Source organism: Rhyacophila brunnea, unplaced genomic scaffold (assembly GCF_057557595.1).
Source record: "Rhyacophila brunnea isolate RB1 unplaced genomic scaffold, BYU_Rbru_1.0 scaffold_12, whole genome shotgun sequence".
NCBI classification, from domain to species: Eukaryota; Metazoa; Arthropoda; class Insecta; order Trichoptera; family Rhyacophilidae; genus Rhyacophila; species Rhyacophila brunnea.
Window position 1 is genome coordinate 37,801,048 of NW_028232774.1, and position 27,714 is coordinate 37,828,761.

The following is a 27,714-nucleotide window of genomic DNA, read 5'->3' on the forward strand; positions in this document are numbered from 1 at the left end:
GCCCTTTCATTATATGGTTGAGATACTGTAGTTTTCTGCATTTTTACTACACAAAATTTCTTTGTTCATTATCATTAGTTTGAATTTGGTAAAGGCTACCAAATCATTCTTAAATAGAAATAAATTGTTTTGCATCAATATTTATAGAAAAAAATGAACCAATTTTATAAAAAAAAATTTAACTGATTTATAGCATTCAATATCTAATTATCTACTATTATTTGACTAGCAAATATTACCACGTAGCGGTACCATATACTAATCTCTTGAATCTCTTGACACTCTAATCACTCGATATGCTACCACACTGTAAGCACCAGTCAAACTATTATAAGGGTATCATTTTTTTCTTTCACGACCCTATTAAAATAAATGATCCCTTCGATTTTTCAAATTTATTTTGTTAAATATTACTTCTATTCCCCCTGCTCTCTCTTACACATTTCCATATGTTTTCTCTCATGCGTTACAAATAATTCAAGACAAATATTATATAAGATAGTAAATTGAGAACATCAGTTGTTGTTTGCTCTTCTAAGGTTTAAAATTAATCAGCTATTAGTAATGCCAATTGTGAGGGCAAGAACCGTTTTCAACCAAATTGTTTCTGATATTGGTGAATATCAGTTGCGCTACTTGGGTGCTGCTTTATAAATTATTAAGATTTGGTTCATTTGATTTTGTATGCAATTGCTTAATAAACATTACGTATAAATTAATTATAAGTGTATAAATTATACTTTGTAATGTTCACTTAAAAAAAAATATGGGTGGGCACTAAAAAAAATGATCAATAATAATTATTAATATGACAATGTTGTTAAATTTATAGCCGACATGTGTTCGTGGTACCCTTGGCGCGATGCTTGGCTCGTTTCCAGTTCAGCGGCTGCGCCAGAATCTGCCCTGCTGAATATGACCCCGTCTGCGGAACAGACGACAAGACCTACTCCAACAGATGTTTCTTGGAAATGGAAAACTGCCGCTCTAGGTAAAACATAGGATAACTTTACCAAATAAAAGATGAGGAGAAATAAAAATAGAGCCTACATAACCTAAAAATGAAATAGTTTTAGGTGTTTTAATCTGAATTTATGTTTTTCAGAAATCACTTTGATTGGGTATATCAACTGTACTATGTTATATTGTTTATGGAAGGACATTGTATTATTTATAACATAATTATACTTAATATATAATTTAACGAAACATCAGGAACGGTTTAATTTGCTCAAATAAACAAGTTTATTTTTTTTACGAAATCATGCATAATCTTTAATAAACTATGCGGAATAAAAGATTCCTATATAATAGGTATATCCTGTGAATTGTATTTTATTTTAAATTGGTAATTTTGTTAATTCTGGAATCGTTAATCTACTCGTATATACTTTATGAGCAAATATATTTATTTCGTGTGTTATATTTTTAGGAGCCTGGTGCAATGGAAGCATCTCGGAAGCTGCGACCAACCTTTGGCCGAAGAACCCAAAAATTATCTTTACTGAAACGGACTGATGTCGTAGAAGTTTAAAACGTAAAAAAATAAAAAATACTCAAGTGGTTTTAAAATACAGAAATGGCGGTAATACGTATTCGAGTTTTGATCTTGATTCTAATGGATTTTGCAGTGTTACTAATGAGATGAATAATTATTATCATTGTAATATTTCACAACAATAATTTTCTTAATAGGAGATATTTAAAAATATAATTTATTCTCTATCTGTGCATTCATAAAAAAGGTTTTATTAAAAGTGAGTGGATCGCCATCTGTGCTATAAATGCTTTTTGTAGATTTTTATCAAAACAAACGATTTTTAATTTACTTTAAAATATGGAAAATATCGTTAGAAATAATATGAAACATACAAATAGTATATTTTCATATACTAATATGTTTTTTTAGAATTTTATCAATAAGGTTTTATATTTTTTTACTGTTTGCCATATTATAAGTCCCTAAAAATTAATGCAAAAATATGTATTCCTTTTTTTATATTTGCACTAGAATAATTAAATTATACAATTCATTTTATGAATTTCATATCACAACAATGAAAATGAATCTACTAGAAGCAAACCCAACAAAGTCCAAAAGCATCAAATGTTGATTTTCTTTTCCGTTGTTAATTTTTGGTGTGAATAATAATAGTTAATGTTTTGGGAGGAAAGATAACTTTATTTAGATGAAAAATTATCTTTGTTACAATTAATTTTACATAGTCCTGAAGTGTTTCTAAAATATATAGATTGGAGGAAAAGATGAAATCTGTGAGTAATGTTTTATAATTTCATGGATAAGTACTTAATCGTTAATAAATTCCCACATTAAAATGGATTTTGTAATTTAAAAAAAAAAATAATCAAAAATGTGTTGTCTTTGCTTTTAATAGGTTCAAATTACATATAAATTTTAATAGCGTAGGCCACAATCAAAATGTTATTCAATTGCATTTTTTCAAATACGCGGTTAGGTATGACTATATCATACTTATTATTTTTGTGTAATCGATTTAATATTTTGATATAAAAAATGACATAATTACTATGCGCTAATTTTTTTAATGTCAGTGAATGCATTTAAAACTATTTTTTTTAAGAAATGTGATTTTACTTAAAAAATGTGTTATTTTAGGTAAATTATTTATTCATCCAATTACGCTAGGGATTTTATTTATTTTCATAGCTTATTAATAAGTATTTTATAATTAATCTAAATGTGCCGTGATACGCGTAAGTTGCCAACTATTTCATTCAATGCTTTTGGCTTAATCCTTTAAATGAAACTCAATTTTCAAAAGGTACAAAGATGTTAAAAATATTTGATAACAGATTTTAAAAAATATTACTTAATATTATTTATTAATGAAAATTAAATACACGTAAAGAAATGGGCACTAACGAGTGGTGAACTGTATCAGTTTTATAACAATAAATATCGCCACCTAATTATCTTGAAATAAGTAAAAAAAAACCTCCCTTCCAATACATTATGACATATTTTGTTTGATTTCAAAATTAAGTATCTTTTCAATAATTTGAATTATCGACAATGCTAAGCCAAAGGAGCGTCAACGATCAAGTGTAACTTTACTTTTTTTATTGGTTTTATCATAATATATTATTGTAATCAACTAACTACCATGCAAAAATTGTTGTAACTTGGCAACAGAATAACTCTTGGGATACTGAAAATGAAATTCTAAATAATATAACCATATAGATAACTATTTTCGATATAAAATCACTTACGTCCTACTAGCACCTATAAAAATAATAACATTAGCCTCGCATAATTACTGCGCACTAAAAGAATTTTTGTCTGCGCATATTCATGGTAAAATAGCTTCACCTTAATAAATTACACATCGTATGTCGGAATGCATATAATGTTAGGAAGCTACGCACAAAAAGCCACTGTGACTAGCAATGTACTAAAATCTTACATATTCTGTCACTTTTTAACAAGGTCTACGAAAAATATTTTTAGCATCGATTATAAACGAAAATATGAAAAACTAGCAGTTTTAAATAATGTTTTATTATTATCAATACGGTTGAATTTTTCTCTCTCTAAATCTGTCATGTTAATATTCAGACAGAAATTCATCGCCATGTTAATTAAAAATACACAAATGAAAATAAATCAGATATCATACTTTATCACAGTGCATGAATTTTGAATTTGGAATCTCGCTAGTTTTGGAACTGTCATCATATTTTGATTTTTTTTAAATGTTATTTCACTTTAGCATAACTTGACACTCTATACATCTCAGACTTAGAAAAATGCGGTGGCGATATGTAGATTTTCATAATAAAAAATAGAGATGATTCACGTTAATTAATTAAATTGTTAAATAAATAATTAATAATTAATAATTTTGTTAAATCGTTACGATGATATTTATGCATATGTAAAAATCTATATAAAGATTGCTTCCATGATTAGTCTAGTTGTGAACAATGTTCTTTCAATTGACACTTAATTAGTTATTTAGATTATAGTATTATATACTTATACATATATACTACGTATTATACATAATTTTAAGTTCAACATTAATCATAGTTAGAAAATTAGGTATACGAAATTAATAAAAAAAAAATATCAGTCGATTCGAACATATTGTAATGAAAAAAATCGCTATAAATTGTTGTAAATAATTATTCTGTTAAGAAGTGTATTTAAATAAATATATTCTTTTCAATTATTTTGTTTTTTATTTGTACATAGTAATAATACAATAAAAATGCAATTGTTTATAAAATTTTACCACTTCACAAACACAACTTAACTGACTCAACGCTCAATATTTCATAAAACCACTCGTCGCTACTTCCAATGAAATAGTAAACAAAAAATCCCCAAATATGACTAGACTTATACATGCGGGTCTATTCTATACAAAAGGCTGCTTTCGTCTACTAAAACCGCTAACTAAGGTATGTTTGTATCAAATTATTAACACGTATTGTAACAATTATAATTAGCCGGTATTAATTGTTGCAATAAATGATATATTTTAACGGCATGCCCCCTGCTTGTGCTAAAATTTAGAGCATGAGCGATAGAGAGAGACAGTTTCGACTGATTAACTGATTACAATACAATTACAATTATAATATTTCAATATAAATTATCACGTTAGCACGTTAGCGGTCGATAGTCGCCTTTTGTATAGAATAGACCCGGTGGTACTATTTACGGTGTTTGCATAAATAAAGTGTTGTTGTACAAATGATTGTGAACAACTGTTTTAGTACAACTTTTAAACAATGTGAATATTTTGTTTACTATTATTAGGTATCTAAATAATACACAAGATGGCCGAGCGCTTACTGAATCGTTGAAGATTCCGGGTTTGAATCCAGGGTCTAACAAAATTCACATATTGTTTATTAATGTGTGTTTGGGACCAGAGTATGGGCTTGATAGATTGAGAAAAAGGTGGCTAACATGCATTTCTCATTAAAAAAACAAAAGTCTGTTAATAAAACCAACACACTGTTGAGGTCCACATTGTGATTTTCTTAGAATCGAACATGCAGAGGCGGCTCTACCTTAAGGGTTCATAGGGACCATCCCCACATCGTTATCATGTGGAGATTGCGTAAAAAACATCCGATATTTTTATCATTGTCATAATATACCTACTTAATTAAATGAATTATTTAATTTATTTCATCTATCTATCTTAACCCGTCGCCATTTTAGAGAGATATTTATTATTATACAAGTAAATAAAGCAATAATTGTAAATTATGTAATAACATAACAATGATTACGCGGCATTAATAACTTATTAAATTAAATACGCCCTATTTCATGGTGACACCTATGTACCTACAAAATTAAGAAAGCTATGGCGTCTATTTTTCGCTGATCGGGGTCACTCAGTCCCATCGCGTTGCTGCGGTACAAATCTCGTTCTACAAAGTATGTGAATGCATTAGCGTTATTATAGCATACTAGGGACCATATAGAATGACCACATAGGTGAGTAAATACGCTCGTTGTATGTTGTTGTTAAAAACTAATGATGGTAAATCTATAATAATAATTATTATTAATTAAGTTTATATTTTAAGCACAATATTTAGATGTGATTAAGTAACGACTCAGATAATCATATTATTTATTCTGAAAAATTACTCATTTCCTCATTAATATAATCATATTATTCTAAGTAGCTTCGTACATAATTTACCTATAATAATATGATAATGTAGATAGGTACATACTTGTACATATATTTGATAATTAATGACTAACACCACCTAGAAAGTCGTCGGGCCGCCACTGCGAACATGGTAAAAAAATACACATATTTTCAAAAATATATTTGCACCAAAGATGCACCAAATAGGTTTGATAAAATATATAAAACGATTTGTAAAAATGATATTACAAAATATGAAAACAGTCACAATATATTAAACATAAATATTTTTTGAAAAAAAGTAAGACACCCCCCTCAGGAATCGTGCCTGCATCTCTCGGGTTTCGCGCCCACGCTCATAGACCACTATGCTAATTGTTTTCATAAATTATGTATGTTCAATAATTAGAATGTTACATTCTTAAATCTTCTGAATTATTCGTTGAATAAAAAAGTAAATAATTAAAAGTCACCTATTATGTTGAATATACATACATAATTTGAAAACACCTCAGGTTTATTATTTATTACCTACTAGATTTTTTTTTAATACGACACCTGACGGGACTTGAACCTGTAACCACTGGATTGACACCCATATGCTTAAGCCAATTAAGCTACGGGCATTCTACTTAATTATGACGAATTTAACTAGTAGTTCGTTGATAAAAGACATGGTTTGGTAAGTGACATAATAATATCTTCACTGTTCTGGCAGAAGACACTAATTCGAAAAAATGACATATCGAGTTAGTTATACCAAAATGTTTCTTATTTCAAACTTTACCGTCTGGAAACCTTCTTAATAAATAAACAGTCTTTATTTTAAAGTCATTCTTTTTACGATTACTTAATGAACTCACATGATAGACCATTTCAAACATTTTAACAACTTCAAAGTCAAATTACTCAAAACTAGTATTCTCCAGTTAGTGTGTTCTGCCAGAACAGAGACGATATTATGTATCAAAAATATTTTTTAACGTGCATGCCGAATAGTTTACCAGGGTGGGTGGGGTAAGAATATAAATCGAAAGTTTGTCGACCGAAATAATTGTGGTCGAAAAATAAATTGTGGTGTGACCCAAAATACAATATTTATAAAAAAAATACTCAGTTATTCTAACTAAGGCATTTATTTTACAGGCAATACTTGGTGCCACTTACTAAATGCTATATTATTATGCCAATATTACCTGAAAAAGTTAAAACAGCTATAACAACTGTCATTTAGTAGGTACTAGCGTATTCCGTTAGGGTTAGTGTATTATTTTGTAAACACGCTATCTTTTGTCATGGTGTGCGTGTATTCAGAATTTACTGCAATATAGCGAAACTAATAAAATGTATTGATTTTATATACCGCTATTTCAAATTGGTTAGATGTCTGGCTTAAAATTTATGATTTGGCAAAAAAATGGCATTATTTGAACCTTTATAATGATTTTTTAGATCACACTATGTATTTTGAAATTCGAACGGTAATTAATTAATTCCCACCAACTACACACATCTGCGCAGTTATTTTAACATATCACTTAACATTGAAAAAGAGCTACATGTGATAAATATATCACATTTTTATCACTTTACGTATTCATGCGGTTAATTTAATTATGTAAATAAGTTAACCATCTGAACTGACAAAACGTGCTATCTATCATTTAACAGCCCCTCTCTTGGTTGCGTTAATTTTTAGAGTGAGATGGAGTACGACAATTGAAGCGCCAAGTTTTAAAAACCCCTAAAACGATTTTACGTAGTTCTGAGAAAAATGAGAAAAACGATTTTAGGTAGTTTTGAGAAAAATGAGAAAAAAATCTGTAAACTTTATGTATTTATTTTTTAATTCGTTACATTCTAAAGAGTATTTTGGTTTTTCATTTTATCGGTATTTGAAAAGCACATCCAACCATTTTAGCGAGTTTTTAAATTTATACTGATTTTTGATTGATACGTATTGACGAATTTTGACGTTTTTTTAAGTTCAATCTTTCGCCATCATATACGTCACAAAAATATCCATCTAACTACATATCTAACCCAAACATTTTCAAAAACCGTTTTAGGGGATTTTGAAACTAGTCGCTTCAATTTTACAATGAGATCTGTTTTGCAAATATAATTACGTCACGGCCGCCGTACTCATTTAGTGCTAACACCGCGACTGGCGCGTTTGGAATCGTTGGCCATTAGATATTATTAACGTGTTATTTAAATATGGAAATTAAAAGGTTAGCAGTGATTGTGTTTTAATTAACTATAGTTCCCCGTGAGCTGTCAAACATCGAGTGGCTAGTAGCAGCTAGTAGTAACATAGTATTTATTTATTTAACCGTATATTAATCTAATGAACTATTTTTTTTATTCAACAAATAATTTATAAGATTTAATAATGGCACATTATTTTATTGAACATACATAACTCGAAAACACATCAGAAAATATTATAAAACCACTAGAAAATTTCTTTTTGAAAAAATACGATGTCCAACATGATATGAATCAATGCCTCTGGGATTCGCACCCATGTGTTTTACCTACTAACTAAAACTTCACAGGATGTACGAGTATGTTGAGTGAGAATGTTACTTTTTTATATCGTGTTAATTATTCATTGAATAAAAATAATAGTTTATTAAAATTATTAGCAAGTGCAAGTACATTATAACTAAACTTTTCGAGATTCATGATACCAGTAAGTAATTAAACTAATATTTTATACTTTTATTTAAAATATAAAAACAGACTATCAAAAAATTAACGAAATTTAGAAAGCGCTTCAGAGGGTATTGAAAAAGTCACTAAGTAATTAATTTTTTTTTATTGTGTTAACTGTCAATTCATGGCGAAAATGCATTGTATTATTAAATTAAATTATTAATCATTTTTTTCGCAATTAGATAGGATACACTAAGCTTAGTGTGTTGGTTGGGTACCTACATGAGCGCGTATCCCAAGGGCATCGTATTTTTTCAAAAAGAGTTTTTCTAGTGGTTATATTATATTATTTTCTATTGTATTTTCAAATTATGTATGTATATGAATCGTTCACTTCCACATTTTTCATCAGCGCAATTTTCTATAAGGTATAAAATACAAATTGAGGGCGTATCAGCTGATTAATGATTGATTCGCGAAACAAAAGTTCTCTACCGGATTTAATTTTTTTTGCAGGTACACGTGTCGACTACTTGTAGCTGGAGAACACGTAATGGTATTTTACTAGCAAATCGGTAAGCTGTCTTAGTTTAAATAAATATTATACTAGACTTAGGATTGCCATAAATTTTAAAAATTTTAAGTTAAGGCGATACTGAAAATAATTTTCAACTATAGGCGCGACGAAATTTTGGACTCGCTGGCAGTCTGAGAGCGAACGTCGAGGTGCGAATACGTCAATTTGTTTCGTGATGGCGACGGGGGTATTAATTCTTAAATCGTGTAAAGATGACTAAAAACGTTACCCATTTACTTTAAAAAGAAAACATGTCAAAGAATATATTATTATTGTTACTAATAAAACATACGTTAAAGTGCCCACCACCACCCGTCATATATGCACAGCCATGGATATGCACAGCCGCTTTCTATGACGCTTTAAACGTGTCTGAAAGAAGTAATTTTAAGTGCTCATTCCATCCCGAGACGGAGCCGCACGGGACTGATGCTGCAATCATGCACCGTAGAGCTTAAAGAAGAAAGTTAAACAAATATTTTTTTTTGTTTTTTTTGACTGGCTCTGCTGTCCGCTGACGTTAAGCGCTTTGTGTACCCGCATACTGAGTATCACGAATTGAAATGGATGAGTCTACAGAAGAGTCGGGACTATCCCGCTTCCCTTACGAGGCTGCAAATTTCTCAAATGCTGCAAAGTTAGCTTCGGTTGCTATAAAATCTCCATGACCAATTGGGCCCGTGTGAGGATGGACCCTGGCAAACAGCTCCGCTCGTTCGAGTTCCATAAGCGGGCAATCCCAGAGGATGTGTTCAACATCTTGGTGGTCATGCCCGCAGGTATAACCCGGTCTATATACTATCAAGCCAAACTCGTGGAGTCTGGCTGCGAAGTTGCGATGGCCGGTGAGAAACTGGCTAATCCAGTGCGAAGGTTGGAGTCTTCTAGTTTGGTTCCTGCAGAATACGTCTGGAAAAAAACGGTAAGTATGCCGCCCCTCGGGGGAGGCGGTCCACCTCGCCTGCCATGCCGCAAATGCGGACTTGTACACAATGTCACTTACAGTCTTCCTGTAAGGAACGTCCTCGGATCTCTGCGGTGGTGTCAGATGGACACCGTCGAGTGTTGTGCTGATCCCCCTCAATAAACAGAACATTAAATGGACACATGTTGGATTTATATGACAAATTATATTTCGTTCGGCATGCGTGATTTGCACCCGCGACCCGCAATCCGCGCATCACCTAGCCACGAACTTTTTAGACCATGCCTCAACTGATGTATAGCCTTAAGTTACGTTATACTTTGTTGTAAAACCCTTGGGAGAACAAACATCTGTTGATATTATAGATATTTATCAGGGACATACATGCTAACATATATTATACACTAGAAAGAATGGGAGAATTATCATTAGTAGACATCTTGGATTCATCGGAAAATATGTAGCTATGTAAAGACCTTTTGTATTATTCAATGTACAGTGTGTGTGCACACAAGAAAAAGATTGTACATACTGCGTTGTGCCTTTGTAATACGGTGTTATCGGTTGAAAAGTTTTTCATTTTCAGTTAGCTTTCAGATCGCCTACATAACACACGTGTTAAGAATATATATATATACTCGTATATATGAAATTGATGTTAGCGGTTTAACCGTACAGTATATTATAAATGAATTACGCTACAATGTATTTTATGGATTATATTATAACAATGACTTATAATAATAGAATTCTTTTAAAGACAGTGACAGTGATATGTGAATTTATACGTTTTTGATGTTGGATATTCTACAATCAGATTACAATTGTTTAATTACAGTTATCTGTATGTTTTAAATTGTTTATTAATATTTATTTTAATTTATAAAAAATGTGGATTATCATTAATAAAATAAATAAATGGACATTTTTCAATGATTGCTTATTCAGTGCTTTATGAAACGGTCGAGATAAAAATAGTAATGTGTTTGATTTATATGACTATTTGAAAAAATTAACAACAGTGGAAAATATAATCGAATTTTGGTAAGACATAAATCAAATACTTAAATAATCTCTTGGATGCTGTGTATATTTCGAGTGCTTAAAGTCAAACAACGTTATCTACAAAAAGTGTTTTTTTTTATTATTAGATAACGTTATTTTACATTTCCGGCTACATGATAGTCAAACAACGTTATGTCAATATTTTCCAATTTCTTCTTAAATCGTTAGTAAAGTTTAATGTTAACTACATAAGTTACCCTTGTTTTCATATTTTTTTAAAACTATTCCTATAAATTTTAACATCATCATAAGCAAAATAAATGTACGATACACAATAAATTATAAAATATAAACATTAGGTTTTAAATAAACCTTTCCCTTGTTGAGTTACAAGAATCTATAATAAAGATTTTTGGCTCTCCTGTAAAGTTGCAATATGATAGATAGTGTTGTTTGACATTAAGCCCTCGATTTTTTAATAGACTAATTAGCTCAGTTTAGAGGTTTCGTGTAAATTGTTCATACGCATTATATTTCCATATATCAAGAAGTGGCTAAATAGGATTGAAATAAAAAAGTATGCGTTGTTCGTGAAGCATTGCAGACAGTAATTTTCGAATTTTATTAGATTCAATAAGAACATTTAGTTGATATTGATTGGTATCAAATAATATCTTATAATGAGGCTGACGTCATTATAAGATATTTGATAGATACGAATTGATAAAAGCGCCTGCCAGAAGTTATATTTATAATTTACCTTTGTATTTCGGTGGCTGTTATTACGTATTGTTAAGTATTTTGTTTAGACATCAATTTTATCTCAATAATATACGGCTATTTACATCCGATAGGCCAATTAGATTTCATGAGCCTACTTTTATTTTCCGGTCTATTGAATATGAGCCTTTTAGTTAATCTTCAACTACCCTGGCTGATTGACTCATTCATTACGTTCACGAGGAGACAATAAATAGATTACAAATGAGTGTGAAACAATATTATTGTATGATTTGAGCTTCTACCTTTCCTCTACATTACTATTTATTTTAAGGTTTAATATGCAAAGAAAACAGTTTTTCACATGCAACATTAATGTAAGACATGCAGGCAATTAAATATCGGAAGACAACAATTTAATAGTTTCTACAGATTAATTTTGCATTATAATTTCACTCGAAAGTGGAACATATCGTCTCTGTTCTGGCAGAACACACTTACCGGAGAATACTAGTTTTGAGTAATTTGACTTTGAAGTTGTTAAAATGTTTAAAATGGTCTATCATGTGAGTTTATTAAGTAATCGTAAAATGGATGACTTTAAAATAAAGACTGTTTATTTATTAAGAAGGTTTCCAAATGGTAAAGTTTGAAATAAGGAACATTTTGGTACAACTAACTCATTTTTTCGAATTAGTGTCTTCTGCCAGAACAGTGACGATATATAGATATCGCTGCCTGAAAGCAACAGTGAAATAAATCAAAATATTTACAAGATAAAAAGAACATTTTATTTACCACGTTTTTAAATTTTCTGTTGAATTATTATGCTCAACATGCTCAACATGCTCAAACTTGTACCTACTTGATATGAAGTAAATAAAAACAAACAAACAAACAAATATAGAATACTGAAATGTCATTTTGATTTCCATAGTAACGCACGTATATATTAATAATTTAGTTGCTAGGGCCTACTTAGCAACCAATAATAGTCTTTTACTTTTTACGGATTTTTCTGAAATAACTTTCCATACAAAACAAAATTAACTGAAAATGAATTCAATTCTGTTTAAAGATGGCTAAAAGTATTAAAAGAATGCATTGGCATCGTGTTCTGATATATTCTAAAAGTTTCAAATGTCTAGCTAGTCGGGAAGTTGGTTAAAAATCGATTGCAAGATTTGTACTGGATAAACAACCACCGGACAAACAAGAATACGAGCTAAGAAAAATATGGTAAAATAAAATGATTTTGAGATAAATATGCCAATCGATTGCTGAAAGCTATACCCACATAAAGAGTCAATGAGATTTATTTTGTTAATTTTATTACCCATTCAATCTTGCGTTTATTATTATTAAAATTGTCCTGTAACTTCAAAACAACAGTGGGATAACTTAGATACCCTACTATTGATAATGGTATTAAAAAAACTCTTACCATTATCATTTGTTCATTATTAGCCGCAGAAAAAAAACAAAATAAATAATTAGTTAACTATTTCATTTATATTACACAAACATTTAAGTTCAGTTATCTAGATATTATAATTTTTGACTTATCTCACTGTTGCTTTCTGGTAGCGAATTATCTACGGAGTGAAATTAAATAATATATCAACATACTTGTTAAGATTAACGATCGTTAGCCATTTACCCAATTTGTTTTGTCGTTGCATCTTATCAAACACACACTGAAATAGAACAACATAATAATATATTTTTCCCACCCGCACGTATCAAACCTGTGACCCACGGCTTCAGTGACTCTACCGATTACGCCACAGTGAGCTCTGACTTGCAGATACTTTGATCATTATACTTAGATTTATATGTTATACATTTTTAGCTTCAATTATGTGATAACTATAATATTTAAGGTTCATCTCTCAAAGTACTTACCATATTTAAGGTCCCCCTTTTATAATCATCAAACAAACTACGACTCAATCAGTAGCATTAAATGTTGTTTTAATTGTAACAGAATGAAGAAAACAGAAAATTTTACATATGGACTATCAATCATGACATTTTATGTCAGTTTGCCTACGTTCACATGTGAATTCGTAATCATAATATATAATTAACTATTTCTTTTATTCAACGAATAATTCACAAGATTTAAGAAAATATCATTCTGATTATTGAACATATATTATTTTGAAAAAACCACTTTCTGATAGAGTATATAATAACCAATAGAAAAATCTTTTTTGAAAAAAGTAAGTCACCCCGACGGGGAATCGAACCCTGTATCTCCCGAGTATACGCCTCATCCGTCGCATTAAGCCATTATGCTACGGCGTGACATACTAATAGCGACAAATTTTAACTATTGGTCAATTTCTATACCTACCCATCAGCGTTCCTTCCAAATCAGCTACTTTGGCAATCGATTTTTGTTTCTTAAATCAAAGTAGGTATATTACTATTACTTTTGATTACTAACCGACGTCGTGGAATTTCTCCAATATATACTATTATTTTTATTAATTTCACTAGTCTCTGTTTCCTGTCAAATATTACACCTTTTCTAATTTAATAAAGTCAATTTTTTATTTTCCATTTTTTTGCGAAAACGGTAGTTATTATAAATAAAAAGACAGTATAAAGAGATTCGTAAGCGAAAACACAGCATAGTGGCTTTTGCTTATACCATTAATCAAACGATTTATCCACACTATTAAAAAAAAATCTCATTATCTCTTAATGTGACTATGGAAATTAACAGCATTTTTGCTCATGGGGGTAGATATGAGCACATGCAATATGCGTGCGTTGAACAAATGACATTTGGTCCTCACAGAATACACCAATTACTTCCATTTGTTGGCGGAATGCAGGCCCGCCACACTCATGCGGATTCCAGATTCACTGAAAAAACCGCCATTATCTCGGCTCTTGACCTTTTACAATCGATGTCTAGGGATACATTGGTTCGACCGCGTTACAAACAGTCGAGCTCATTAGCGGACGCTGTAGCCCTCGGTATTGAAATAATTACGAAGAGACGCTTAAGTGGCTGGGACATGACGTAATAGTTAGTATATAAAGGAAACTATGGTTAATTTTATACTAAAACTGTCAGTAAAGTTGAACGCACTTAATGATTTTTGGTTGACGAAATAAATCTATTGTCGATTTCCTGAGTGTCATAACATGTAAATATATTTTACACAAAATAAATAAATGTAATCATGAAATTCCATCCGACGAACACTGATTGAAAACTAATTTTGTATTACAGTCAGTATTTTTTCTGCGACACATGAGTTGGGAACCAGTTCTATAGGGGAAGGTTTTTTGCAACGTCTTTCAATAAGCCATTTATAAATTGACGAAAGAAGAAAATAATATTTTACATCAAAATGTTTTCTATTTTAACAAAGGTCACGACATAGGCATGTTGGAAAAACTCATGCGGAAAATAACATTGTTCTATTAATATTTTCATACACAATTGATAAAATGTATGAATATTCATTTATCCTACTTTACATATAATCAAGGACAGCTTACTAACTATTAAATAGTTTCACTTTGTTCATTTATTATCAGCCCCTCGTATAAACATTTTCGAATGTATATTATTACTAAAATTTAATATTTTAATACTCGAAATGAATTTTAAATTTAATAAAACTTTCAAACCATAGCATTAACATTTTTTTCGTATTTAATTGTGACTAAGAATGTAATACAAGTGTCAATACTTTTCTTTCGATAATATACCGGAATCGATATTTCGATACCTACGATATTATTTTTCTGAATAATTTTATCTAAATATGTCGTCCGACCTGGTTGCCACAAAGGCTAGTTTTATTGCATTTAAAAAAGCGGTGTCTTATTGCGGACATGAAGATTTCTTCAAATATAATGTTTTGAATTAGCTTTGTTTTGAACTTATATGTTTAAAATTTTTTTGTTGTTAGTTTTTTTTAATATTATATTTATAATTAAATTCATTGTCTTTTATGCTAGTTTTCCATGCTTTTCTCTTCCAAGCACTTTTTACAACGTTTTTCTTAGGTCGTGAATTTGTCCGGTGGTTGTTTGTCTTGTACAAATCTTGCAATCGATTTTTAACTAACTTCCCGACTAACTAGACACTTGAAACTTTTAGAATATATCAGAACACAATGCCAATGCATTTTTTTAATACTTTTAACCATCTTCAAGTAGAATTGAATTAATTTTCAGTTAATTCTGTTTTGTATGAAAAGTTATTTCGATACCATTATTGGTTTCTAGGGGGTCCTAGCAACTAAATTAATAAATAATATATACGTACGTTACTATGGAAATCAATATGAAATGACATTTCATTATTCAGTATTTCTATCAAGTACATTTTTTTTGATCATTTAAGCTAGTCAAGTCAAGTTTATATGATTCAACAGAAAATTTAAAAACGTTGTATATAAAAAGTTCTTTTTATCTTGAAATTATTATTAACTTAAGTCAACTCAGTAAACTCGGTCAATCTAACTGGAGAGCGTGGCGACCTCCTAATGCTTCATATCCAAATGTAGGGCCTCGTGATACGCTAAATTAAGACCGAGTGTGGTGCGGGGCGGGTTCGTTTAGAGGGGTTTTTGTTTGTATTTGTTAGTTATTCGTGCTCTTTTATCCTATTGGAAAATTTTATCAGTCAAAACACACCTCAGTACGTAGCAACCTCAGTCTTGGGTAACTGCTTCTGAACAATTCCCTGAATCGAAGACTGCTGTTGATTTACATCTAATGTAGGTCCTCGTAATATGCTCTATAAAGACCAAGACGTACTTACGATTCGATATATCTCAATATCAATATAATTCACTGAAACTTTATATTATGTATAAGTATAATTATTTTTACAATGATATCATTTTACATTAATCAGTTATACCATATGCAATTACTAGCGTTTCCAGTAAATATATTATATCCTGCTGGAGTCACCATATTTTCGTAAATAATGAATGCCTCTATATTATATCGTCATCATCGTCATCAGGGGCGCGACAACCCGGTGTGGGTCCTGGCTTCCTCCAACAGCTCCCTTCACCTGTCCCTATCCAGTGTGGCCGCTTTCCAATTCGGTACCCCAATAATACGGCAGTCACTGGTAGCTCCATCCAACCAGCGAATCTTTGGCCTGCCTCTTTTTCTACGCCCTATTGAATTGCTGGACATCACTCTCTTTGCCGGTTCATTGTCATTCATACGGTGCACATGTCCTAGCCATCGTAGTCTCCCAATCTTAATTGATTGAACTGCGCTGGAATCTTTGTACAGCCCGTAGAGCTCACCATTATATCTTCTCCTCCAATTGGTGCCATCCCTGATCGGTCCATATATACGGCGGAGAATTTTTCTTTCAAATATGTTCAGGGCTCGTTCATTTCGCAGAGTTAATGTCCAGGTCTCTATATTATTATATAGCTACTTTTATCTATGGTACAACATCGTAATGCTTCAAATACACTCTATGACGATCGGTCATATATATGTCGAAAAACCCGTTTCTTATGTTGGCGGCCTGTGTCACAGGGTGTCACAGAGTGTAAATACGATGTCATAGCTGTCATACAATATGTATGTATAAATGTCGGAATGGCATAGATTTGATCATAGACACTAAAACGCTCTTAGCATATATGTGCCCGATCGTCATATAGTCTATTTGAACCTTTATACCTACAACACCGAGCACTATAATAACAATATTACAGGTGGGTGTATTATTAATTACATATTTTTCATAATTATACGTTTGCCATTTATCAAAATAAATTTAATCCGTTTGTATTGACATATTTTGTGGTCAACATATTATCACAGCAGTGACTCTTAGCTATGTATTTTCTACTCATTTCATAGCATTGAATCACGAAAACCTTAAGTTTTCTGCCAGCGCGTGCACCCTCGGATCCAATATGGCGGTTAAAATATGCTAAGATGGCGTGTCGGCATTGAATATAACAGTATTTGCGATTTAAATTGGAGCTGAATGTCTACTGCAGCCAAAATATTATAATATTATTTGGTGCAATGTTATGAACTTGAGAGATATGAGGTCGTAAACAATTAAGTATTACTCATTTCGGTAAATACTGAAATAAGGTCGGTTGTACATTTAATATTTTCTTGTGGTGGCTACATACTGTCATGATACAATGATATGCAAGAAGCTGCCGAGTGTCGAAACCTGCGTCATGAATGACAATATTATATTTTTTATATAATATTTTATTTGGTTTGAATTATCCGTATACTAAAAACATGTTAAAATGTATTAAAGTGCGAAACATAATTTATGGTACATGTCGCGTACTATCACGTGACGTCACAGTAAGCTGCCGCTACGGAAAAACGGTGTGTAATGTCGTTTTTCTTTGTGTTTAAAATGCTATCAAGCTGATGCTCCCGTCCCGTAGCACATTTTAAACCTTTAAACGAACATCGCCAGTTAGCAAAATCTGCTGAAATCACCAGAACAACATTGAGGTCACCTCACGTTGTACTGCACTGCATCGACACCTGCATTACTCAATGAACGTTTTTTTATCATTTTCTACATGCCCACACATTTTTGAATCATCTCAAAATCGCGTGTTTTTTTTATTTTTAGCGGTTGGCACTATGTATTTTACACAAGAATGTTGTCTATTATCTATGGTCTGTGGGTTGGGTTCTGTTCAAAATAGAAACCATAGACTAAACTGCGTAATAGTGCGCGACATGGATCTCAATATAATCACAACTTAAGAGAGACCACGGGGGTACAATCATAGATAACAGACGTATATATATAGATTCGTAAGTTCCATAGAAGAAAATGCCCCCTATAATTGGCAGCATCTATTGGCGTGACTAGAAGTTTCGACTATGACAGAACCATAGATCTGAACCCAAAAAAGTATTAAATACTTTTAATAATACTTAAAATAATTTAATACAATTTCATTTATATTATTGTAGATTTTATAATTATATAAACGAAATTGTGACAACAATGAATAAAAGTCGATATTTCAATTCAGATAGGTACATTTTATTGCAATGATAACCATATTGACAAATTATGAATAATAACATAAATTTATGAGCACATAATTATGTATGGAACTGCTGTATGGAACATTAATCCCCTGGGTACAGTCATGGTACAGTCCTACAAACTTATCTAAATAACGGTCAAAAATGGAACTACAAACTATCATATGGACGCTATTTTTGAAAACGTCATTCGAATGTCAGATTCTGTCCAGTTGCGAGTCTTGATTGGGTAGTTTTCGACAGTGGCTCCCCCATCCCAGTCTTCAGACAAGTTTGTAGGTCTGTACGATATATTAATCATAGACGTATAAATGAAAATTCTAAATTTGAAAAATCGGAGGAATCGTTTATTTTAATCGTTGTGAAAGAAAACAAATGATAGTAGTCTCATAATAGTTTGACAGATGCCTTTAGTGCGGTAATAGCATACCGAGTGTTTAGAGTAGTGATAAATTAGTGTTATCGAAGAGATTTAAGGGTAATTATAATAGGGATAGGATGCTGTAACCTACTGTAACCTTAGGCAACATACAGAATGAACCAAAAAATATGGATGAAGAAGAACCACCAGGTAAACATCGCCGTTTGACAAATGAACGATGGCGTACTCGAAAAAGTCACGAGCTCTACAAAGGCTGAAGCAGCGGCCCACAGACAAATAACAGACAAGTGACAAGACAAAAAGACAATGAGAAGTTTTTACGAGGATAACAAAGGAATTTGATTTGACGTAACCCATTTTCAGTTTTGATTTACCTACATCTTAGTGATATAAAACCATGTTGGCTGATATTTGCTACAATATTACTGGGTCAACACCTCATTGGACACATACCGCTATAATAATACAACCAATAAATGGCCTCAATAGCCTTATGAAATGTCAAAAATTATATTAGCTTGTTTTTGAACGTGTTCCGAAGAAATTTCTTCGACATCTTTATTTTAATGTATATTATTATTCTCCTTTTGCCAGTTTCTCAAACGATTATTTTCCGACTAACTTTCGTCAGGGCATGCTCGTCTTTACTCTCTTGAAGCCCGTAGGTCACTTCTGTTCATAAAGTATTTTTCTTTGCTCTCACATGGTATAGTTTCCAATCCCGATATTATGGAAAATTTGATTTTTTATGCACCCGTCAATTACATGCGTGGTCGCAGCCATGACCTATTTTGTGTGAAGGCTGTTTCCTCATGTCAGGCTCACCAGGCACCAATAGCGAGCTGTGCGTCTGGTCAATGCAATCCCTAGAGATGTAGACATTTTTAGCGATGCGTTATGTATTTTGTTTTTTAAATTCTATTTTATTGTTTAGTTTGTATTTTTCTTGAGTAATCGTTGTTTATTACTACGTTTTTATTAACTCATATTCTTGTTTGTCCAGTACAAATTTTTTCTTGTTCGTTCAAGATTTGTATTGGACGATTGAAGATTTTTAACTAACTTCCCGACTAGCTAAACATTTAAAATTTTTAGAATATATCAGAACACAATTACAATGCATTCTTTTAATACTTTTAGCCATCTTTAAGCAGAATTGAATTCATTTTCAGTTAATTCAGTTTTGTATGGAAAATAATTTCGGAAAAAAATCGTAAAAAGTAAAACAATATTATTGGTTGCTAAGAGGGTCCTAGCAATTAAATTATTAATATATAGTGCGTTATTATGGAAATCAATATCAAATGTCAAAATAGCATTTCAGTATTCTAAATTTATTCAGTATTTCTATCAAGTACAAAAAAAAGTATTTATTAATACATAGAATTGTCAAGTTTGTATGATTCAACAGAAAATTTAAAAACGTGGTTTATAAAAAGTTCTTTTTATTTTGCAATTATTTTCAATTTTATTTCTTTCGCTATAAAATTATTTTTTGCTTTTTTTTAGTAAGTTAATTTACCTGTAGGTACTTTTTACTCTAAATGTCACGTTGTGAACGTCTTGAATTAATAATTTGTTATGTGCTCAATGGGGCTTTTTTTTAATAAATACATAAATAAGTACGACGTGTGAAATAAATTAAATATAAGAATTTAGTTAATCACCTTTAACAATACTTACCTATATATTATGGAGAAATATTTTTTAGATAGTAAAAAGATTTTTTAATAACTTATGAGCGAAAGTGTAATTTTTAAATTCTTTATAAAAAAAACCAGCGGTGTACGATAATCTCTTCCAATCCGTTTCAAGCCCTGGACTACTGACATCAATGACATTAATATGGACGAAGCATCTAGAAAACATCTAGTGACACTCACTTTTTTGTCGGGTCTGCCGAATGGCATAATCTGTTCTAACGCCATTACAATAAAGGTGATATTGCTATAAATTCCCGATGCGTGATATCGCACAATGGAAATTGCGTGACGTCTACCTATACATGTTCGAATGTAGCTATGCGCGAATTTACTTGCTAGCTACTGTATTGAGTACGTTGTCCATTAATAATGTCATTGTCTGACATAATAAGTTCTATTTACAATAAAAATAACCCATAAATCGAACAGCAAAGAATTTCTAAAGCCTTATCAAGATTAGTGTAATGATTAATATAACATAAATCACTAATGTGTACTACATAATAATTCATTCATGAAACATTTTTAGAAATAAGTTGCGTGTACAAAATGCGTTCAATATATAAAACAAAGTCATTACAAGAGTGTACAATTTAAGTGGAGGCATCCGATCGGACCATTACGGCGTCCCCTAGCTCCGTGCCATTTAGCACACTGAGCTAAGTCAACTCACTAACTACTGGCTGAGTTAATCGAGGAAAACTTCGCTGACTACGTTAATGATTAACTTTGCATGTTTCGCGTGACTAAGGTTAACTTATTTGCTTAACCGTTTCATGGGAAAGTACAGATGTATCATTTACTTAAAAATAGTATTATGTTGATTTCAAACATAAGACAACTGCATATTAGACAGATATAACATACAATAGATAATAGATAGACATGAAGTAGTATAAAGGCATTCTGTTATACTATTAAGATGTTCTAAATTTATTCTTCTTTTGATATTGTCTTTTAATTTAAAGGTTGACAACTAATTTGCAGTACACTTACCTGTCCTGGGATAGTCGTATCAGATTCCCAACGCCATGGCCAATTAGTAGTGGCGACTTTTGAAAAGAGGTAGGCTGTGGAGATCAGGAAAGAAGAGCACACCTTGTCAGATATAATTACGGGAAAAAAGAAGATAATGAGATATTACTACTGATGAATAGGTACACACTAATGACAACGATACACTAATTCGATAAAATTTCAATAGCTCACTAACAATATAAATTTAAGCGATTTTTATTTGTATATAAATATGTGATTGAATGCCATAGAAATTATTCTTTTTAAATTATCTTAATATGTTGGACATAGCTGCAGTCATAGACAATAATATTATGCGCAAAGGTTTTAGGCATCGCCTTTTGAGCCTATCGTACTGCATATATTTTGGTAGACAGGGCTGACGTCACGTGACCTTACGGTCATACAAAATAAATCTGAATTCCTAACATATGCTTTGCTTAAATTTCAACGACACATAATAAACACCAAGGTACTGTAACAGGCGATAGAAAAATAACAAATTTTAACAAATTCCAGAAGGTGCCACTGACTTCCACATTTATTCTGCCTTCTAAATTTAGCTTCTTGTCGTGTCAACTGCGGACATCCAAATTTTTTAAGGTACATTCCCTATATCCAGACACTCCGCACTTTGGGTCAAGCTATAATAACTTGGCTTGTCAGTATAACTAAAAGTGTTCATCTACGAGTTATTGAGAGCTGTCGTGTCTACAAATGATTATCGAATGCGCGTGGTTTAAGGGTCATAATTATTGGGATCGTTAATGTCCGTTTGTGTCATTTGCACTACCCTGTCTTTTAAACATGTGGGATCGAAATATTAAAGCAAACATGTCCCAAATGGTTGCACCAACTTATGAATGCCACGAGTTTTCTACAGGCCTTGCGTGTTTGTTGGCTGCCAAGAGGAGCCAATCGGTTGAGAAGGATGGTCGACAGCCAAATCATCAGGCCCACGGTCCTCACTCATGAGGTCTTGCGGAAGAAGAAAAAAAGTAATATTTCATTTACCTAAATAATTTGTATATTTTCCGTTTCTGGGGGTGGGGTCCGGACCCGAAAATACCCCACTTGTGGGCTAAAAAGATGTGCCCGATCATCTGGAATGACTAGAGACATCACCAGTATGAACATAAGAGGCTCACTTAAAGAAGAAGAACCAATACTTGCAATAGTTCCAATTAAAGTCTCGAAGAAGAAAAATAAATGTGACTTCATCAAAATAGTTTGAAGATCTCGTGGACCAATAAAAATAACAGGTACAGTACCTGTTTTTTTTTTACATCTATAATGAAAACGTGTAGACGGAAGGTTAACTAAGAAACAAATTAAAAATATCTACGTTGAAATACATACGCGTAAAAGCGTGACTAAGCTGGGTTATGAATATTAAATTTAAACTTTATTTACTCACAGTAACCCATTGCAACTAATGTTTAACCTACGTTGTAAATGATTATTATATTATTAGGTCAGTGACAAATTGTTACCCTGTTAATAATTTTGGACACGCTTTGGACAAGTGACTTAGGTTAGTTCGCCAGTATGCTTATATTAATATTTATTTAGGTTTGTAAAAATGAAAATGTCAATTAGGACGTAATCCTTGATATGAGAAGGCTACTTTAATGAAACAGTTAAACTAACATTATGTTTTTCCAATTATGTACGAGGGTGGGTCAATAATTCCTTAGAAAAAAGCATTAAAACAGTTTTTATTTTTGTATTTTTTTTTTATTTCTCAACATAATCTCCTTGGAGCTCAATACACTTGGTTAGACGTTTCTCAATTTTTTTTAAACCGTCAGAAAAATAAGTTTTCGGAAGGTCCTCAAAATAAGCATTTGTCCGATCGATGACTTCTTCATTTGAAAAAAAACGTTGTCCACTTAGCCATTTTTTTAAGTTTGGGAAAAGGAAAAAGTCACTGGGGGCTAAATCTGGCGAATACGGTGGGTGGTCGACCAATTCGAACTTCAATTCTTCAATTTTAGCCATTGATCGTAAACATGTGTGAACACGGGCATTGTCCTGATGAAAGAGGATTTTTTTTCCTGTTTAAATGAGGCCGTTTTTCTTCAATTTTGTTTTTTAGCTGGTCCAATAAAGATGCATAATAATCCCCTGTTATTGTTTTTCCTTTTTCCAAATAGTCAACGAAAATAATTTCACGTGCATCCCAAAATACAGTAGCCATAACCTTACCAGCTGATTTTACGGTTTTCGCCTTCTTTGGACATGGTTTGCCTTCGCAATCCACTGCTTTGACTGTTTTTTCGTCTCGGGAGTATAGTGGTGTATCCATGTTTCATCTACAATCACAAAGCGACGAAAAAATTCATCCGGATTGCGTTGCATGAGCGACAACAGGGCTTTAGAGGCCACCACCCTATTGCGTTTATTGTCGACTGTGAGCAAACGCGGCACCCATCTTGCAGAAATATTTTTCATGCCCAATTTGTCATGTAAAATAGAAATGACGCTACCTTTTGAGATCCCTGTAACCTCAATTATCTCACTCAACTTTAATCTTCGGTCACTTAACACCATATCGTGGATTTTATTGATCATTTCTAGTGTAGTCACCTCTACAGGACGTCCTGAGCGTGGTTCATCCTTTGTTGATGTACGACCACGTTTAAATTCATTTAACCAGTTATAAATAGTTGCAAGTGAAGGAACAGATATGCCGTGAACTAAATCCAACTCATTTTTTATTTCCTTTGCTGTTAACCCTTTTATATTAAAATGTTTAATAACAGCTCTAAACTCAATTTTCTCCATTTTCCATTTTTCCATTTTCTACAAGCAAATTTTTTTTTTAAATTTACGAAAAACACACAACAACCCGACCGATCTGATTGAAACTTCGCAGCATACTGAATCGGTAGTGCCGCTGCATGAAAACAAACCGCTTACAGTACAATTCGCGCCATTTGTCGGCTTTTCTAAGGACTTATTGACCCACCCTCGTAATTCGATAAACGCTCAATATGTGCATATTGTAATATCTATCTAATTTATAAAAATCAATATTTATTTGTTTGTTCGTATTTTATGCGCTGCCATGCCGTTCATCCGATTGCGATAAAACTTTGTCAACTTATTACGCGAAGGTTATAGGCTATATCTTATATATAAAAATGAATGTCTGTCTCACTGTCCTGTATGCATTCCTATACCATTCATCGTGAGTTGTTGTACTCACGCCCGCAAAGGTTTCTGAATTGGTATAACCATTTTCTTCTTCTTTTTCTTCTATTCGTATACGTTCTTATACCATTCATCGTGAGTTGTTGTACTCACGCCCGCAAAGGTTTTGGAATTGGTACAACCATTTTCTTCTTCTTTTTCTTCTATTCTATATTCTTCTATTCGTATACGTTCTTATACCATTCATCCGATTGCAATGAAACTTTGGTGAGTTGTTATGCGCACGCCCGCGATGGTTTCTGAATTAGAAAAACTACCTTCTTCTTCTATTCATATGCGTTCATATAGCATTCATCCGATTGCAATGAAAATTTTGTCAGTTGTTGTGCGCACACCCGCGAAGGTTTCTAAATTAGTATTAGATAAAATACAAAGTTTGTTGTTTGTTTGTTCCATCCAATGATTTTTTTTACTACTTATTAATAACGTTTGCATATTTTGGAATCGATTTTAATTAAGTGTTCTTTTGTTTGACCTCCTATAAGAATTAGTTTCATATTGATATATTGTATTACACAGATATTTTGATATTAAAAAGATAATTACTTATTATTATTTTTTAAATATCTCCTATATATTATTATCCTAAGAGATTTTGGAAAATGCACTAACAGCTCATTTAAGCGACATTTTATTGTTATTTTTACATATTCACTTCAAAATGTGCGCTACCGATTCATCTACCGATTGAATTGAACACATTTCAGAAATTTTCCATGATTTTACATGTACATGACGTTTATATCCGATATTTTCTTACACACCGTATACGACCGCCATATTTACTGTCCACGCCTAACAAAATGACGTCTTCGTCGCTTAAGACCTTCTAATCCTTTATTTGACAAACGAAATTGATTATTTTTATTCAAATATCGTAATGTAGGCATTGGCGCACTTTTTTCTGGTGAAAAAACCATAATCTTGGTACAATTCACTACGTATAATATCTTCTGACAGCGGCGTCCGCTACTGTCCCGCCATTTCATAGATAACGTGATATTAAAATTATATATCATTATATATTAAATACTTCTTTGTGGCTGTTCACTCACCCTTTTTTTATTGAATAATTACCTAGGCTACTAATTTCCATAGATCAGAATATAGTCATATTAAACTAACAAAGTTGCCATTGCAAACAATGAAAGAAATTAATACGAATTGTTATAGTCATCAAAATGTGTGATGTTGTATAATATCTACCTATTTTTATCGTCTCTATCATCATCAATCACGACCTATCCACTGCTGGATGAAGGCCTCCTCAGCCTTATTCTACTCCTTACTTACACATGAATTGTTATATTTATCAAAATCAGTGATATTATATTATTATCTACCTATCTATATATAATGCCATTATTATCACGAGCCTCAATAAATCCACTGCTGGATGAAGGCCTCTCTACGTTGATTGTATTCTTGACAGTATTGAATTTCTATATTTATTAAAAATGCTAATGTTATTTATCTACATATTCATATTGTCATCATCATCATCAATCCACTGCTGGATGAAGGGTTCCGCAACGTGATTCTACTACTATTGGTCGAACGAATTTGTGATATTATACCTATTTCTATCATCCTTATCATTATCGACCTGAACCAATCCGCTGCTGGACAAAGACCTCTCTAACCTGATTCTATTTCTTTCTGCCATTTGAATTGCTGTATTTATCAAAATCTGTGATATTATATTTATTTACATATTTATATAGTCATCATCATCAACCAGGATCAATCCACTGCTGGATGAAGGGTTTCACAACCTGATTCTAGTACTAGTGGTTAAACAAATTTGTGATATTATGCTTATTTCTATTATCCTCGTCATCATCGACCTGAACAATTCCACTGCTGGATAAAGGCCTCCCTAGCTTAATTCTATTTCTTTCTGTCATTTGAATTGCTGTATTTATCAAAATCTGTGATAGTATATTTATTTACATATTCATGTAGTCATCATCATCAACCAGGATCAATCCACTGCTGGATGAAGGGTTCCACAGCCTGATTCTACTACTAGCGGTTAAACAAATTTGTGATATTATATCTATTTCTATCATTCTCATCATCATCGACCTGAACCAATCCACTGCTGGATAAAGGCCTACCTAGCCTGATTCTACTCCTTTCTGTCATTTGAATTGCTGTATTTATCAAAATCGTTGATATTATATTTATCTACATATATTCATATCGTCATCATCATCATCATCAACCAGGATCAATCCACTGCTGGATGAAGGGTTCCGCAATCTGATTCTTGACAGTATTGAATTTCTATATTTATTAAAAATGCTAATGTTATGTATCTACATATTCATATCGTCATCATAATTATCATCAACCAGGATCAATCCACTGCTGGATGAAGGGTTCCGCAACCTGATTCTACTACTAGTGGTTAAACGATTGTTATATTTATCAAAATTGTTGATATTATATTTACCCATTCATAATATCGTTTTTATCATCATCAACCAGGATCAATCCACTGTTGTGTGAAGGTTATTCCAACCTAATTATACTCTACTTGGTCATATAAATTGCTATATTTTTTTTAATTTGTGATTTTATATACCTACCTATTTATAATACCCAAACCATACCCAAAATAAATTTTGTTTCGATATGAATGTCCCGCACCCGAAGACTATGTTATTTAAGGTTAAATTTTAATTCAAAATTTGATTTTTAAAATATTATTCAACGACTGCAAGCATTTATTATTTATTTACTGCTAACCTTTTATTATCTAAATGGGTCCCGTGGCAGATTAATAT

At 31.9% G+C, this 27,714-nt stretch overlaps 2 protein-coding genes across 2 annotated transcripts in view; both read left to right on the forward strand.

Moving 5' to 3' along the window:
* The window catches only part of LOC147078136 (serine protease inhibitor dipetalogastin), a 191,270-nt gene extending 189,636 nt beyond the window's left edge, over positions 1-1,634 (forward strand). Inside the window, exons 11-12 of the mRNA XM_085961248.1 lie at positions 833-991; positions 1,433-1,634. Of these exons, the coding sequence (XP_085817374.1) occupies positions 833-991; positions 1,433-1,508 (235 nt within the window). The 3' untranslated portion in view covers positions 1,509-1,634. The remainder of the gene's footprint in view (positions 1-832; positions 992-1,432) is intronic.
* Positions 1,635-10,799: 9,165 nt separating this feature from the next.
* LOC147078137 (uncharacterized) overlaps positions 10,800-27,714 on the forward strand; it is a 49,893-nt gene continuing 32,978 nt past the window's right edge. The window contains exon 1 of the mRNA XM_085940178.1: positions 10,800-10,873. The gene's annotated coding sequence lies outside the window, so the exon portion shown is untranslated. The remainder of the gene's footprint in view (positions 10,874-27,714) is intronic.